General features: G+C 37.3%; 1 protein-coding gene across 1 annotated transcript in view; it reads right to left on the bottom strand.

Moving 5' to 3' along the window:
• Nucleotides 1-17,832, bottom strand: part of LOC126284101 (xanthine dehydrogenase-like) — a 301,701-nt gene that overhangs the window by 243,739 nt on the left and 40,130 nt on the right. The window contains exons 3-5 of the mRNA XM_049982754.1: nucleotides 13,199-13,368; nucleotides 12,267-12,427; nucleotides 3,189-3,348 (exon numbers count right to left, since the gene is read on the bottom strand). Of these exons, the coding sequence (XP_049838711.1) occupies nucleotides 3,189-3,348; nucleotides 12,267-12,427; nucleotides 13,199-13,368 (491 nt within the window). The remainder of the gene's footprint in view (nucleotides 1-3,188; nucleotides 3,349-12,266; nucleotides 12,428-13,198; nucleotides 13,369-17,832) is intronic.

Raw genomic sequence — 17,832 nt, 5'->3', positions numbered from 1 at the left:
CGTAACATATTTTTTTCAAAACAACTTTTTTTAAACTAAAAAGTTTGCAGCAGTGTCAAATGTGGGGCAACATAAGCCACCTATAAAAGAATGGGTTTTGTTACCCCACACTATGCAGCAACAAGTTTAAAAGAAATAATTGGCATATTTTCACTTCTTTTAGGAAACAATATGGTCCAAATGTATCAAAGGCCTTTGGAGTTGAAGGTATAAACATTAAACCAAAGATACATTAAAAATAGCTCCGGAAGTGTTGAAGAACTGATGTTCATTAAGGGAAGCTTCTAAAAGGTATCGAATTTAAGGACATGTACTTATTGCAATAGTGAAAGGAAGAACATACAAAGTAGGTAGGTCTTTTGTAGTCACCGGTGAAGAATGACAGAAATTGGCAGAATATGTGAGGGTGGCTGGAGCTACGTGATTCTCACTGACTGTCTTTGATATTAGGGTGGTTGTCCAGGACTATATTGATCGAAATGGAAGGAGTGGACCCAATTGAAAGAAAATATCTCAGGCATTGATTTTGTTGAGGGATTCATGAAAAGACACAATAGGGTCCTTACTAATCAGTTGTGCCAAAATATTAAGAGAAGTAGGGCAGCCATGAACAAAGAAACAGTAAACAATCATTTTGATTAACTCACAGTCTCACACATGAATGCTGACCCATGTATGATAGCGAATTACTGAGAAAGAAACATAACAGATGACCCAGGTTCAAAGAAAGTTGAAGTGAGGAGAGGCACACACCATCCTTAACACATAATCTATTCCTCAAAGTCAAACAGATCTGTTACATTTTCAGGAAGTGCTGCTGAAACCATACTGTCCCCTTATATCATCTTTAAGGCAGAAAATCCGTATTAAATCTGGCTAGAAAGTAGCCCAAACTTGAAGCCAACATTGTAATAAAAATGTAGAGCTTCCTTACTAATAAACTAATGAACTACAAAACTGTAATTGTTTGCAATTTTTTTATCATAGTGTGTGTTCCGCATTTGGTGTGTGTTTAATTTAGTGCAGTGTATGCCTTTTGCTACCCTAATCCTAGGTAACATGAACCAAACACTAATTTCTAACTTCTGGCCTTTGCTACTCCATATTACAGGGTAACTAAAGGCACCATGTTTTCAGTTTACATCAACAGACAGACATGTTACAGATAATTTTCTAAATTACAGTATTAGAGTTATGTTTTAATTCAATCAGTTGCTCTCTAAAGTAAACATTTTTTGAATGACAGATGTTTAAAGTTGAAAAATGGCTTAAGTAGCCCCATTTCATCGTACTTTGTTCTTGGTCTTTCAGTCTTATTAGTCCCGCTTGATTCTTGTACAGATTGTATAGTACCCACCTTTCCCTATAGTTTACCCATAGTTTTCTCAGAATTCTGAATATCTCACTCTGTTTTCCATTAACAAACCTTTCTCCAAGTTGATAGATCATATGAAGGTATTTTTAATTCCAGTCTGATTTCCATTACCAACTGTAATGTTAGAACTGCCTCTCTTTCTTAAAGCCAAACTGATTGTCATCTAACAGATCCTGAATTATCTATTCCTTTCTTCTGTATAGTATTCTTGTCAGTAACTTGCATGTATTAATTGTTAAGCTGATTGTTCAATAATCTTGATTGTGCAATAATTTGGCTCTTACTGCCTTTGACTTGTTTGGGTGATGTTTCTCTGAATGTCTGATAGTTTATAATCAGTCTCATACATTCTACACATCTTCATGAATAGCCATTTGTTGCCACTTCCCCCAATGATTTTAGAAATTCTAGTGGAATGTTATGTATCCCTTCTGCCTTGTTTTATATTTAGTCATCCAAAGCTGTTTTAAATTTTGACTCCAGTACTGGATCCCCTATCTCTTCACTATCAACCCCTGTTCATTCTTCTATTGCATCAGTAGACAAGCCTGCCCCCCTCCCCCTCACCATACCCACTCACATACATACCACCTAGTTTAGACCCTCTGCCTCAGTATGCTCATTGTGCTCAGTACTATCCAGGTCTGTATGGTATGCTGAGTGATGCAGTCACTGCCGGATGATAACTGTGAGATGAAGACACCTTGCAGTTCAAGATGAAGCAGCAGGTTGCCATTGACAGACTTCACTGCCATTAGCTTCAGGCCTCTGCTTGAATTGAGTCAGAATGCAGTCAACTTGACACCTTTACACTAATCAGGCACATACTGGGTAAGTCCCTTCTGCTGACCTCTACCTACATGGTAAGCTGCAGGCTTGAGTTCCTATCTGAGGTCCACAGCTGCACCTCTGCTGTTTGCCAGCTCATGCAAAGCTGAATTTTCATTGTCAATCACCCAGAGATGGCATATGCCATGATTTACAGTCATTCAGGTAGAAGTGCTTTAATACCACCTTTTGTGGTGTAATGAATGCTGCAACAACAGGAACAGTGAAGCATCCAGAGTCATCCATTACCAACAAGGAACAACATAACTTTGGCTCTCCATCGTCGCTAACTCTAGCTTGTGCTACCTTCATGGTGGACTACTGCTGATGCTGGTGCCCTTCAGTGACAGCAGCTGACTGTGTCACGGTAGCTACTGACCACATTTCCAGCTACAATCCTGTTCTGTAACTGTCAGGAATAAGATTTTCTTAACCAGGGATGTTTTACCATTTGACTCCAGCCAACAGTACTACTGAAACACATGGCCAGGAAGGGGAATGGCTCTCCATCCTGATTTACTAGCAGCCCAATTTATTGACCCCCAAAGAGACTATATACCTAGTTCTACTTTATGCAGACTTCTTTGGAGTAATAACAATTTTTCTCATTTTGTGTTTTAGTGATAGATTATAATCTATAAGTACAAAGTAAAATATGATTTTCATTATTTTCTACTACTTGTATAGTTCACGATGACTGTGACAGTGTTATTTGGTAATGAATGTACATGATTAAAACATACAGTATGAGAGCCGGAGAGCTTAAGTTACGGTATCATATAAAATCCACACAATTGAAAGATCTCTTACAACATGAGAGTAAACATTTCTTAATAAATACATGTAATGTATTATGTTGATACTTTTTGAAGTCTAAGAATATCCACAAAATTTAAATAATAGTAAAGCACTGACACACCATCTAAAATAATAGCTAAGTGTAACACATCACTAAGATATGACCTCCATAAACATGTTACTATACCTCAATATCTGGATATTTGCCTTTGAGGTCTGGTGAAGCGTCAGATGAAAGAGACTTAAATGCATCTAATATTGGGCGATATCCGGTGCATCGGCAGATATTTCCACCAAAAGAGTTTTCAACATCTGCCATTGTAATGTCTTTTCCCCTCTGCAGCAGACTGCCCAGGTAACATTATGAAAATGTGTGAAGAAGAATTTATTAGTTAATTAGTTATTTGCATGTTCCATGTATTATAATTTAGACCTCATCCTATGAGGTGGAAGAAGTCAGTTTCACAATTGTAGTAAGACTACACCTCCCCACAACATCATTTCTTAATTAAAAAAGCACATGGATATAGTGTTTTATACTTAACTATGTTGTAATGTTCAATACCTCACCCTCTTTTAAACAAACACACACACACACACACACACACACACACACACACACACACACGCAACTCTCTCTCTCTCTCTCTCTCTCTCTCTCTCTCTCTCTCTCTCTCTCTCTCTCTCACACACACACACACACACACACACACACACACACACACACACACTCACTCACTGTCTCTCACATACAAGCACACCATACTAGTCCAATTGAGCAATTTTTCTGTGGGGCAGGAGTTGTCAAGCAGATGTTAATTGCATTATTAATTTAATTCTCTACACCCTCAGTCCTTCCTGTGTCACACCAAGCCAACCACTTCATATCCTACCTGTAAGACACATTCACCATCATACACGAACCCCACTTTGATCACACAATGGATGCCCATGTGTCTGAATGTACCAAAGCAAATATACCATCTTTTGCACCAAATTTCCAGTACTTACTCAGCACTACACTAACAGGACCAACAAGCCAATATCAGCTGACAACATTATACAAATACTCGATAAAAAGTGAAACACTGCTCCTGGTCATGATGGAATGCTGACACATTAAAGAATGTTCCAGAGCCTGTCATGAAACCCTCAACAATTATTACAGCACCATCCTCTAGACAGGATATTACAAAGAGCAATGGGGAATGTCAAACATCTTACTCTTCCTGAAATGCAAACCTCATTATATCAACCTACCAACATCACACCAGTTTTCATAAAACTTTGAAACCATTATTACCCAATGAATCGATCAGCACCTTGCAACCCACTTACCCATTCCCAATACCCAATGTGGCTTTCATCCCAAATACTCTATCAGTGCCCACATCTTTCACCCCACTGCAGGTATGCCTTAAGGCTTTGTCCTTTCAGCGCTTCTTTACATCATGTGCACTGCAGACATTTCCAAGTCACTACCCATAAAATATCTCCTGCAATACTCTAATGACACTGCCTTCCTAGCACCTCACTACAGCCTTCAACTCTCTCATGCCTCCAATGCCACATAAATCCCCTAGTCGAGTAGTGTAACATAGAAACTTCATGTTGTTGTTCTTGTTGTGGTCTTCAGTCCTGAGACTGGTTTGATGCAGCTCTCCATACTACTCTATCCTGTGCGAGCTTCTTCATCTCCCAGTATGTACTGCAGCGTACATTCCTCTGAATCTGCTTAGTGTATTCATCTCTTGGTCTTCCTCTACGATTTTTACCCTCCATGCTGCCCTCCAATACTAATTTGGTGAGCCCTTGATGTCTCAGAACAAGTCCTACCAACCGATCCCTTCTTCTAGCCAAGTTGTGCCACAAACTTCTCTTCTCCCCAATCCTATTCAGTACCTCCTCCCATCTAATCTTCAGCATTCTTCTGTAACACCACGTTTCGAAAGCTTATATTCTCTTCTTGTCAAACTAGTTATTGTCCACGTTTCACTTCCATACATGGCTACACTCCATACAAATACTTTCAGAAATGACTTCCTGACACTTAAATCTATACTTGATGTTAACAAATTTCTCTTCTTCAGAAACACTTTCCTTGCCATTGCCAGTCTACATTTATATCCTCTCTACTTCAACCATCATAAGTTATTTTGCTCCCCAAATAGCAAAACTCCTTTACTACTTTAAGTGACTCATTTTCTAATCTAGTTCCCTCAGCATCACCCGACTCAGTTTGACTACATTCCATTATCCTCATTTTGCTTATGTTGAGGTTCATCTTATATGCTCCTTTCAAGACACTATCCATTCTGTTCAACTGCTCTTCCAAGTCCTTTGCTGTCTCTGACAGAATTACAATGTCATCGGCGAACCTCAAAGTTTTTATTTCTTCTCCATGGATTTTAATACCTACTCTGAACTTTTCTTTTGTTCCCTTCACTGCTTGCTCACATGTAAATCCAAAGAAAAGCCAAGTCACAATCTGTAGTTGCACCCCTTAGAGATTCCATCATCCAGGTTTCCATTCCTCCATCTAACAAACAATGTACGTGCCTGGTTAACACAGTAAAGTATATAGGAATAAGCCTTCATGGAAGACTAACATGGAATGCACACCTCCTTACCATCCATCACAAAGTTCACAATGGACTGAAACCACTGACATGCTGCACCTGGAGTCCACATCCTTCTTTCACTATCCTCACTGAGAAATCCCTCATCTGCCTCATCCTAAACTACATCAACATTGCCCTAATCTCTGCCTCACACAGATTCCTGGAAAGACATGCAATGTACCTTGCCTTCTGAAACTGCCTGCCTTCCCCAACTCACATCTTCTACCAATCTGTCCACTTCCCATACCTTCTCTTCCTAGAGCACCTTCAGATCCAACACATTAACAGTAAAACCCAGTCTCATCATCCAGTTTCCCACATATTAATAGCCAATCCAGCTACCATGTTACACCACTACATCCATATTCCACCTTCCATGTAGTTACAAGCCTTATACATCCTCTCCAACTGGAATTTTAACCAATTCCCCCTCCCAAATAATGAATCCATCCAGAGATATATGCCTGTTTCCAACTGCAATCACAATGCTCCATCTCACCCTATCTTTCCATTTTCTATTTTTTCCTTCATCCACCTTGCTGTCTTCTAATCACTACTTGTGGTTCTACAGGGCCCCAGGGTCATACTCATCATCACACCTTCATTACAACAATTATTTCTTGTAGCACCTAGCATCACCACTACACCATGTCATTCATATTCATCAATGACTATATTTTAACTGTAATACAAAATAATTGAATAAGTTTTAAAAACCATCAATTATTCCATCTATGCATGTTTTACAAAAATTACATTTATTGTCACTTGTTTTTATGTACCACAAATATTATCAACCAATACATTTTTACAAAATCATCTGTTATTATCATACTATTATATATTTTAACTATCTATTAAATACAGTTTATGTGACTTTTGGCTGAAGAGTGCATTTCATCAACTGCCATCCCAGCCCCTTTGTGGAGAGTTGAAATAACAATAAAGAAAAGAAGCATTAAGTTTTAAACCAATTAGCTTTTCATTTCTGGGGATGATTTATGGTTTGTTTCCTTAAAATTAAATTTGCTTTCATAAATGCAGAATTTCTTTTGTAAACTGCTCTCTGTAACGCATCTGGATAACTTAAGTATTTTGGGGTAGGAGCTATTCTGACTGGTTGCCTAAATCATCAGCCATTACAAATTAAGCAGTGAAGTGATTATATGGTATTGTTGGCCTGGAGGCCCCATTTGGACTCAGCTGCCAAGTGCAAGTCTTACTTCTGTTGACACCACATTGTGCAGCTTGCATGACAATGATGAGGATGAAATGATGATGAGGGTAACACAACACCCAGTTCACGAGCTGAGAAAATTTCCAACCTGGCCGGGAATTGAATCCAGCCCCACTGCATGGAAGGCAAGCACATTATCACTCAGCTAAGCAGGTGAACAATTAAGCAGTTCCCATACTTTGCATGGGACCTTGTGATACAGTTCTGTGTCTCTAGTAGTCACACAGGAATGATCTTACTGCACAAAATAATGTGGAACCATGCCACACAAATTTTTGGTAAGATGAAGAACATCCAGCAATCTGTCAGTTCTTTATCACATTAACTGAAGTGACCACAGTTTTAAACATTTTGGTGCAAGTTTGGAAATTTTAAGTGAGTTAGTTTGGAAGTTATTTGCACATGAACTTTCTTGTCAGGCTTAAACCTCCATGTGGCGTATTTCTCAATCATCTCAGAACATTTGAGCAAGTACTTATTTTTAGGAGTACCACTGAATGAATTGCTGTAGTAAGTCGTCAATAGCTGTGGATCAGAATCCATATAGGATATGAAAATTAGTCAGGTCAGACTGATGCACTTCTGGCTGATTTTGGGTGAAAACTTGTAGTAAAAACAGAAAATAACTTGCACGAGTTATAGTTTTAACCTTAAATATAGACTTGACAAGCCCCCTAAAACTTGTTTTGAAGACAACAAAGTCTAATTAATGGAAGTTCAAACATTGTTACACAAGTTACTTTGAATCATGAACACCTAATGCTTTTATTAATGTACAGATGCTGCCTACAAGTGGCCTTTGGTAGGTAGGTATTTAGTCAATGTTTCTTCAATGCTGATTTTTATCAGCTGAGTTAATATCTACCAAGTCAGAATCATATGGTGCATTTAGCACCCAGAAATTGTAAAATTCAAGTGAATGTGAACTTTGAAAGCAGCACTGCAAAACCTAAAAGAGAGACGCACATGAGTACTGACAGAATTTTGAACATTAAAGGGAGGATAAGTGCTTAAACTCACTGAAGATATAGTGTGCAGAGAATAATATTAGTGGTGCAATGAAGATTCAGCTGGTGGGGCATCAGTGAACTGTGAAGGGATGATGGAAGTAGCTTTCAACAGTGAGGCATAGTGGATTGCGTGCATGTGCAGTTGGTCAACCTGAGCATATGGGGATTTCAGATTCTACACTGATGCTGGCGGAGCTTGGAGAATAGACTTGCTGTGACATCTTACCATGCTGATCAAGAGGAGAAGAAGCAAAGTTGTGTTTTACTTTGTTTGGTGTCTGAGTGTGAAAAAGAAACTTGTGGACATGGAAAAAAACAATAATTTTGTAAGAAGTGGAGACAAGCGCAGGGTATATTTGCATGAGGCAATATATTTGCAAATGATAAAAATGTAGATTAATGTAGTTTCAAATTATCACAGGTGACTATCCAAATTCAATGTCTGTTAACTTTGGGTCAATTAGTGAACAAGATATATTGGAGGCTGAGGTGAATTTTGCACCACTTCTTGTGAAGAAGCCAAAAATCGAATCAGGTTTTGAGCTTATTTTAAAAGCCTGTTCACTCTTATTCAGAAAATAAACAGGGAGCAGACATTTGACTGTGATGTTATATAGGTATCATTTACCATTATGGAAATAAAAAGAGAGATATATATCAGAGGCTCATGATCAGAAAATTACTGTCAGCAGTGTTACAAAGTGTTATGAAGTTGGTTAGGAACAATAATACTATTGTTATGGAAAAATTTGGAGAAAATAACAAGAATGTTATGAGTCAAGTAGAATCTCCAATGGATGGTTTGCTTTCTGGGATAAACCAAGGGTTTAGTAAGCTCTGAGAAATATTTGAAAGTAATCCAAAGAATTTTAAAGATGAAATATGGTAGGACTTCATAAAGGTGAAATCTGATTTAACAGATTCATTTAAAAATGATAGTGAGTAGATGACTTTGTCAAAAAAGCAGAAGTATAATGATATGGTTATAACAATGAAAAGTTAGTTAACAAACCATATAAAGCAAGTTTCTGAAGATGACAAACAGTTTGGGGAACAGTGAAGTGCACCTACATGTAAGAAATGCTGAGAAACAATATAATGATGACCAAACAATTTTGGAAAGTAAAATTAAAGAAGAAGAACATAAGTGTGAAATGTTCAGCAAATGAGTGAGTGCAAGAGTTACTGACTACAAAACTAATTTACCCCAATTTAGTACTGTTGTTAAGTTGTAACTAGCAGGAACATGAGCGTAGACCAAAAAGCTTAGAACAGAATGTAATTAACAGCAATTGTCATGTAATATGTGAGGTCTGTTCAAAAAATTCGTAATTTTATACCAAAGATGTGTTGCAGTGAACTCCAGTTGTCACCCCTGCTTACATCTGTGTTTAATGTGTAACTCCCAGAAGTTTCATTGTTGTATGTCTGTTAGTTATTGTTCAGTGTTGTATTGAGTAGAGTGTTGTGTTGCATGGTTTACAATTTTTAATATGGTAGAGTTAGAGGAGCAATCCATCTACATTAAATTTTGCATGAAACTTAAGAAAAAATTGTACATTTCAATTGGAGACTGACTGTCTGAGAGACTGCAGGAGAATGTAACACTTCAGTTGGATCGTGTCATGAAATTCTGATACAGCATCCAGGCTCGATTCCCAGTGGTGTCTGGGATTTTCACCTGCCTCAAGATGACTGGGTGTTTGTGATGTTGTCATCATCTCACCATTCATGGGAGTGGTGAGACTGGACTGAGCAAAGGTTGGGAATTTGTACGGGTGCTGATAACCATACAGTTGAGCACCACAAAAACCAAACATTTAGGCATTTGATACAGCATTTTTGAATGCACTGTGTTGCTACCAAGTTCATCCCCACAGCTTGTGAGTCAGGAATGGAAAGAGCTTTGTCTTGCAGCCTGTGAAGAGCTTTTGGATCACACAAATGAGAATGACAGGTTCCTTAAGTTAATCATAACTGGTGATGAAATTTGGGTCTATGGTTATAATGTTGAGACAAAGGTTCAGCCTTCACAATGGGTTGTGAAACATTCTCCAAGACCAAAAGAAGCTTTCCAGGTCAAGTCAAATGTCAGAGCCAAGCTGATAATTTTCTTTGACTTTGAAGGATTAGTTCATCAGAAAATTGAGCCACAAGAACAAACTGTTAATCAATGGTAATATCAGGATGTGTTGTGATTCCTGTGAGAAAATGTGAGAAAGATATGGCCTGAAAGTTGGTGTGACAGTTCATGGCTCTTGCATCACGACAATGCACCCTCACATTTACCCTGTTGGTGCATGACTACTGAACAGAAAACGAAATCACTGTGCTGTCTCATTCTCCATAATCTCCAGATCTGGTCCCTGTGGACTTTTTTTATTTCCAAAGTTGAAAATCTCATTGAAAGGATGAAGATTTGCAATGTTAGTTGATATAAAAGAAAATTTTCAGACAGTCATTTTTGCGATCTAGCAAGAGGCGTACCAAGACTGTTTCCATAAGAGGAAATGACGTTAAGAGTGGTGTGTTAATTGTGGAGGAGGGTATTTGAGAGACCACACACACTAAGTAAAAGGTAAGCATAGAAAAATTTTGTGGAAAAAGTTCTGGAATTTTTTGAACAGATTTCATATATTATTGCTGCCGAATCATCTGAAATCATTTGTGTAGCCCACAACAATTTCTGAGACATGACCCCAATAAAAATGTGCACCTCAAGGAATTCTGGAGTGGCTTTGAGAGTGTGATGCATATATCATGGAATGACAAGCAGAAGATAGGCTTTGTACTGTCAAATTTAATAGGAGAAACTCATGTGTGGAAAACTTAGCTGTAGATCAATATGAAAGACCATAAAGTTTTAAATAGGCTTTATTTTAAGAATACTGGGAGAAAAGAAAATGAATGGAAGTGCTGAATAGTTTCTGGTTAGGTGAAAAGTGCAATTCTCCAAAAGATACCATTAAGAAGTTTTTGCAGAAGTAAGTAACAATATTTAAGTACCAAGTCAGAATGAAAATGAATTATTATTGGTACAGAAAACTAGTTACCTTTATACTGCAGGAATAAAATAATTTCTGCACCCAGAGATAACATAAATATGTTTATTCTTTATCTGGAAACAAAGGAAGAGGAAAATGCAAATAGAGATTATTGGGCCTCCTGTTAGTCAAAACAAGAACAGGATAGAAGAACATGTAAACAGTATAAGAGTACAAAGGTCCAACATATATATGGAAATATGTGCAGAGGATGAGGAGGTTGTAATGGAGGTAAGTATTTTGACAAGGAAATAAATAGAATAAATGGCAATAACCCACATCAACAAGCTCCTTAGTCTGTTGGTGGTCTCCCTGTGCCACTTTTTGTATCCTCTAGTTATACACTATCTGAATAAGCCTGGCACACATCCAGTTTTTGAAAAGTAACCTACAGTTCATACACTCCTGGATGATTATTTCCTGCAGCAGCCTTATTTCCTGCCCAGTACTGAACAAGAGATCAATGAGACTGAGATCAGTATTAATGATACCCTATGTGTCTAAATACTGTTTAAATGTAAATCAGACACAATGCTGATGGTTTTACAACTTTAAGCTAAAGAGATTTCCTCCTGATTGGTTTGTGTTTATCAGCACCCAAATATGACACAATAAATTTGATTGAGATAGTCAGCAAGAAGGTGAAGGCCACAGAATATCTTAATAACGAAAAAGAAACTATTCAACTCAAATATAAGTAACATTTAATAAAAAGGAGTTACATCATTTTTGACAGGGATTACTGTGTCAGAATTAAATGAACATGAATTCTTTTACATCATCACAAAGTAGTATAAATCTAATAAAAGTACATCATCTGGAAATTGTACTTTTAGTTGCATGTTGGTTGGTCAGTTAGTTCGGGGGAGGGGACCAAACAGTGAGGTCATCATTCCCATCAGAATAGGGAAGGACGGGGATGGAAATTGGCATGCCCTTTCTAAGGAACCATCGCGGCATTTGCCTGGAGTGATTTAGGGAAATCCAGAAAACCTAAATCAGGATGGCTGGACACAGGTTTGAACCATCATACTCCCAAATGCAAGTCCAGTGCGCTAACCACTGCACCACCTCATGCATGTTAGACACACTGATACAACTATTTGGTATTTTGCCTCCCTGTCTATCTGTTATGTATTAGTGATTACTTCCCTCTGATTCCAACCTGCCACTTCTATCTATAACTTATGAATAGGGAACAACAACCAGCAAACTATCAAATCATTGTGAGAACCAATCATAACATTTCATATGAAGAAAGGTAGAAAAAATTTAACAATAGGAAACAACAGCTCTGATGTTTTGCTATACGAAAAAAAGATTTTATGAACTTTTAAAAGCAACTAAACATACCTGTACATGTTCATAACCATTCCAGGAGAACAGTACCCACACTGTGTACCGTTGAAAGCAGCAAGTGTCCTTTGCACTCTATTATACCCAACTTTTTTATTACCAATTCCTTCAATTGTTGTTATCTTGCAGTTGTGGCATGAAAATACTGGCATCAAACACTGTAAAACAACAATAAAATAAATTTTTTTGGGTATTCATAAGTAAAATTGAAATGTGCACCAAAAATATCTGGTAAAAATGTAAGAATTGATGGCAGAGGTCAAAATAAACATTTATTGCCATATGAAGAGTACTTAAGAAAGCTATGTATACATGCTAATTATTGTTGCTGGAAAGATTGGAGTATTACTGCCAGCGATGATGTGAAGCATTTCCATACTACAAGCATTACTATCAAGCACTTTTATTTAAGTGAGGATCTTACATGCATTGATTTGAGACAACAAGTGAACACTATGAGCTGTTTGACATCTAATATGCTGCATATAATGGAACTCATATGGACTTTTGCTATCACATTGCTGAATGATTAAAAATACCCCAGTTTTTTGACTACCATGACCATCCAATCTGTCAAGTTTCACTACCAGTCCCTAATATTCAGAAGTGTACAGGCACCAGTGTCTCAATTATCTGAGGCTTGCATGTATGTTGATGGTATTTTGTTTGAACAACTTCAGTGCACAGAAATGAAAATATTGTTGTGTTACATTGAATTTAACCTGTTTTTCCCTTTCCTAGTGAATTAAACATGACATCTGCATCTGAAAAGTCACCTCTTGTGAGAATAAGTATTTCCTGTCATCTGCTCTTTCATTTTTATCACATGTATTGGAGCATCATATACAAACTATAAGACATTTTTTCCTCAAGAACTGTTGAGGTTAAGAGATGGTTAATATTATGATCTTTCAATATAGCAAACTTACAGAATTGACTGCGAATGATTCCACTTTTTTGCTGACAGGATGTGTTCTTGTAACCATAACAATACATGATCCACAGCCTCCTTCATGGCACATTGCTTTAGTTCCTTTGAGATTAGCATAATTTCTTATATAAGTGTTAAGTGAAGTGTCCACAGGAACTGTGTTATCCACTGTAAAATATAATTGTGATTTCAGTTTCTGGCTTGTTTATTAGGGATATAATAAGCAAAAAACACAAATTCATAGAGCAAACTGTTCATATGATGATGATAATAATAATAATAATAAATGTTGCAGTAAATCATCTCATGTAAAACTTAAAAGCCCTTGTTGCATTACAAATGATGGAGAGCATAAAGGTAACAACTCACCACATAGTTGCGACATTGAATGGTAATTATTTTGCAAGTTAGACAGAATTTGTTGCTTTGCCATGAGTAAACAAAACAGAATATGGTAACATACGACCGAGCATAATGTGCTCTGCATCAATGAATGTTTTACAGTACATGGCACCTGCAAACCCCCCTCTCCACCTCTAATAATATCTTCTCTGCAGACAAAAAAGTTCACAAAATTTGCATTTCAGTTTGAAGAGGGAAAATAGCAATATAATATTAAATGTATATTGTACCTCAATAGACTACATAACAAACACAAAATTGAGTGGTTCAGAGGAACAACACTGTAATTATAGGCAACTGATCATACCTATGAGCAATAGAATATTACACGCAAGGGGAAAGTTCTGATTTCAGTCAAAAAATAAAAAAATAACCTAAGGACATCACACACATCCATGCCCAAGGCAGGATTCGAACCTGTGACCGTAGCGTTCGCCTGACTCCAGACTGTAGTGCCTAGAACTGCTTTGCCACTCTGACCGGCAATGTTAGGGTGATGTTTCACAATAAATGTCAGTGGCTGCCTGCCATGGGAACATAATGGCAAATTAAAGGTAGAATGGCTGGCAGTAAGAAGAATTTCTGTACATTTTCTGAGACTACACCTTCATTTGCCAAGTTACAAGAAAACAAAGATGTTCTTAGTGATATCTGGTATCTCAAACCAGGATTATGAGTACAAATGTAATGACTAAGATGACTCAGAGGTGTGTAAATTTGCAAATCTGTTGTTCATAGTAGGTTTGATGAACATAATCATACATGCAAGTACAGGCTGTCATAAAGACCTTTACAACTTTGCAATGGTATAGAAAGTTTTTGAGATAACTTACAGAATTGTAAGTATGTCATTTTGTAGCAAACAACCTCAAGTTTCACATAAAAGTATCAAGTGTCATTTTGGTTTGATGTGACTACCATTTGTGATGTGCAAATATCCCATCGGTAATCAATTTCTCCCCACACTCACTGCAGCAAATTGGGCTTAATTTGTGCAACAGCAGTGTAGATTAATTTTTTCAGGTTAGCTAAATTGTTTGGTAGGGGGATCCACAGCACCAGTGACAGTATTCTCCATGAAGAAGAAAACCTTGTACACTATCAATTTGCTAACGGCACAGAGCATATTAATTTTTGGGCTGTAACTAATGTGTTCCAGGGTTGCATGTAGACTTTCACCATCATCGTCATCTTGGACAGTTTCCAGCCTCTGGCCAGGTCTGGAACATAGGCCTCTCCATTGTCTTCTGTCTTGCCACCATCTCTCCATCTTCATCTTCATCCAATCTTCTCCTTTCTTCTGGATGCATTCCTGTACTCTTTTCAGCCATCTGTCTCTCGGTCTGCCTCTTGGTCTCTTTCCTTCGAGTTTATCTTATGTATCCTCCTGGGTATCCTCTTCCCCTCCATTCTCTTAATGCATCCATACCATCTCAGCTTTGATTTATCAATCTCCTTCTGTAATGGTCCCACTTTAATTAACTTTCTGATTCTCGCATTTCTTAACCTGTCTATTTTTGTCACTCCAATACTGTTTCTCAAGAATTTGATCTCACTAGCTTTGCTTTTCTCTCTTCCTTTCATATACCAGGTTTCTGATGCATATGTCAGGATTGGGACATCGTATGGCTGGTATATAAACTTTTTACTGATTTGGGGTAAACCCTTGCACCACTTCGGACACTCTTCCGAAATTCTCCTGCTTTCCCCCCACTCATTTATTTCTCTGTCATTTTTTCAATCTTCCTGTAATAGGTTTCCTAGGTACTTGAAACTCTCCACTCTCCTCAATTGTTCCCCACCAATTGTTATTCCAGTTGTTCCTCTCTCCTTCTTTCTTGTTGTGATAATCATTTCACTCTTACTTATACTAAATTTCATCCAATATGCTTGTACTGTTCATTCCCATATGTCAAACTGCTCTTGCACTTTCTCCTCCTTATTCCCCCAAATCATCAGATCATCTGCAAACACCATAGCTTTCATCTTCCTCTCACCAATTATTGTGCTACTGTACTCATTGTATTATCCATCTCTACACAGAAGAGTAATGGTAATAGTGCATGTGGACTTTCAATGATGCATATTCTGCAGTTGTGAGTGCTCACCTTGCCACTGATATGAAATGTTGATTCATCACTGAAGATTATTGTGTTCAGGAATGTCTTACCATCTTGTAACTGATGCAACATTTCCACGAAGAATTAGCCAGGTGCAACCTTACCTGCATCACCAATGTGCTGTGCCATGTGATTCTGTATGGTTTCAAATGTAAATGTCTACACAGCACTTGCCAAACAGTCTTTTGTGGAATGACAGACTCATGAGATGTATGTAGCACTGATTTTTGTGGACTGTGGCTAAAGCTCTCCCTAACCTTTTCAATATAACCATCAACATGTGGACAACTTGGTGATTTATCATGTCACAGTGAACAACTCATCTCAACAAACTTCTTGTTCCAAGAGTAGATTACACATCTCCTTAGAGGTTCTTTTAGCATATTTGGTGCAAAATTTAGGTGGAACAGTTGTTGCAAAGCTTATTTCATGAAACCAAAACAGTTATTGCAGTGAATATTTCATGCAACCACAACTCAGTGAGCATGCTCTGCACCAGTGAATGTACAAATTTTACCTATGCACTGTGCTGGTGCTCGTGGTGGGGGACTGGGCACTGATGCACGACATGAATCAAATTTCAGATAGTTTGCTACAAAATGACTGATTCCATAAGTTATCTTAGCAAATTTCTGTATCATTACAAAGTTGTAAAGTCCTCTTTGTCTCATTCTTTACTTATCACTATGTTCCTGAAATTCATGAAATCTTAGGTTATTACTGAATGGCTGCTGTTGAAAGCTTGATGGTGCTTCTAAGACAGTGGAGGAAACAGAAGAGGTATAACACAAATGAAGAATACATATATCTTTCTGTAAAATGGTAGATAAAAAGGATGTAGGACCAAACTGCCACTTTCCTCTTAATTATTTAGAGAAAGTAGGTGAAATAAGTGTGTATCAAACATTGAAAACATCCTGGGAAATAATGCATCTGGTTGTAAACATAAGAAATTGATGTGCACCTGTCATCTTCATTAGTGAGACATAAAAATTTTATTTATGTTTTCATTGTTAATAAAACCAGATATTATTAATATAATTATTTTGACAATAAAAGATTACAGAACATTCTGACAGTAAACATATATTATAAATATAACAAACTCCATACCAAATTTCAGTTCTTATTTTGATTGCATACAAAGCAGTTCTTATTTAATATTTCATAAAGGCATGTCATACTTTAGATATCTGTTTGGTAGTTTGCAGTTCATATGTTTTTGTTCTCTGAAAATGCATTCAGATTTTAATTCTTAATGTCAAGAGCACAAACTTCATTGTGAATAATACAGCTAAGTGCTAATAAGACAGTTGGAAAATTAACCAAAATATGAGTGTATATCAACATATAGTATTCTCATCTGCTTCCAAGAACATATGAAACCAACTACCACAATGAGAGCCATATTTCAATAAAGGCCTGCAAAAGATGAGTAAAATTTACTACTAATGATTAACTTGGTCAACTTCTCTTACCCAAGAAAATTAAATCTATTAAATTAGCATGTAAAATGCTAGAAGAGTACATCACAAATAAAAACATTTTACAACTCACACAATAAAACAAATAAATATGATTCTTATAGAAATTGTGAAGAGGGCAGCTTCAAGTTTATCACTAGCTTCTTTCATCATTAACCCTTAATGTCCCAAGTGCAGATTCACAGACTACTAGCCTTTACTGTTACTCTGTTGCTAATGTATAATGGTGGAGTTGAAGACCACAGCATTATCTACTTGTTCTTTCCTGAAGCTGCCATTGTTTCCTTTGTCACTAACCACTTGATTGTCACATGGATCTATACTAATACTGCTTCTTGCATGCTAGTGGTCTCTGAGACTGCACTTGGGACTTTGCATTATGGGTTCAGTAGCTACAGCTTCATCCACTGTTCATGTTTTAAATGCTTTGTATGAGCATATAATAAAAACAATATTGTACATTAGGAACAAACCATATGAGGTTCCACTGTTTTAAATGAACTAGCCTTGTATTCAGGACAATGAAGGCTCTAGTCTCCAGTTGGCCGTTGTGAATGAGGTTTTCTCAAGTTTCTCTAAACTACTTCAGCCAAACGCCAGAACTGTTCCTACTGTAAGTCCCATCC

The sequence above is a fragment of the Schistocerca gregaria genome, chromosome 8 (genome assembly GCF_023897955.1).
Source record: "Schistocerca gregaria isolate iqSchGreg1 chromosome 8, iqSchGreg1.2, whole genome shotgun sequence".
Lineage (NCBI taxonomy): Eukaryota > Metazoa > Arthropoda > Insecta > Orthoptera > Acrididae > Schistocerca > Schistocerca gregaria.
Note: the sequence above shows the minus strand (reverse complement) of the source record. Positions and strands in the feature narration are given on the sequence as shown.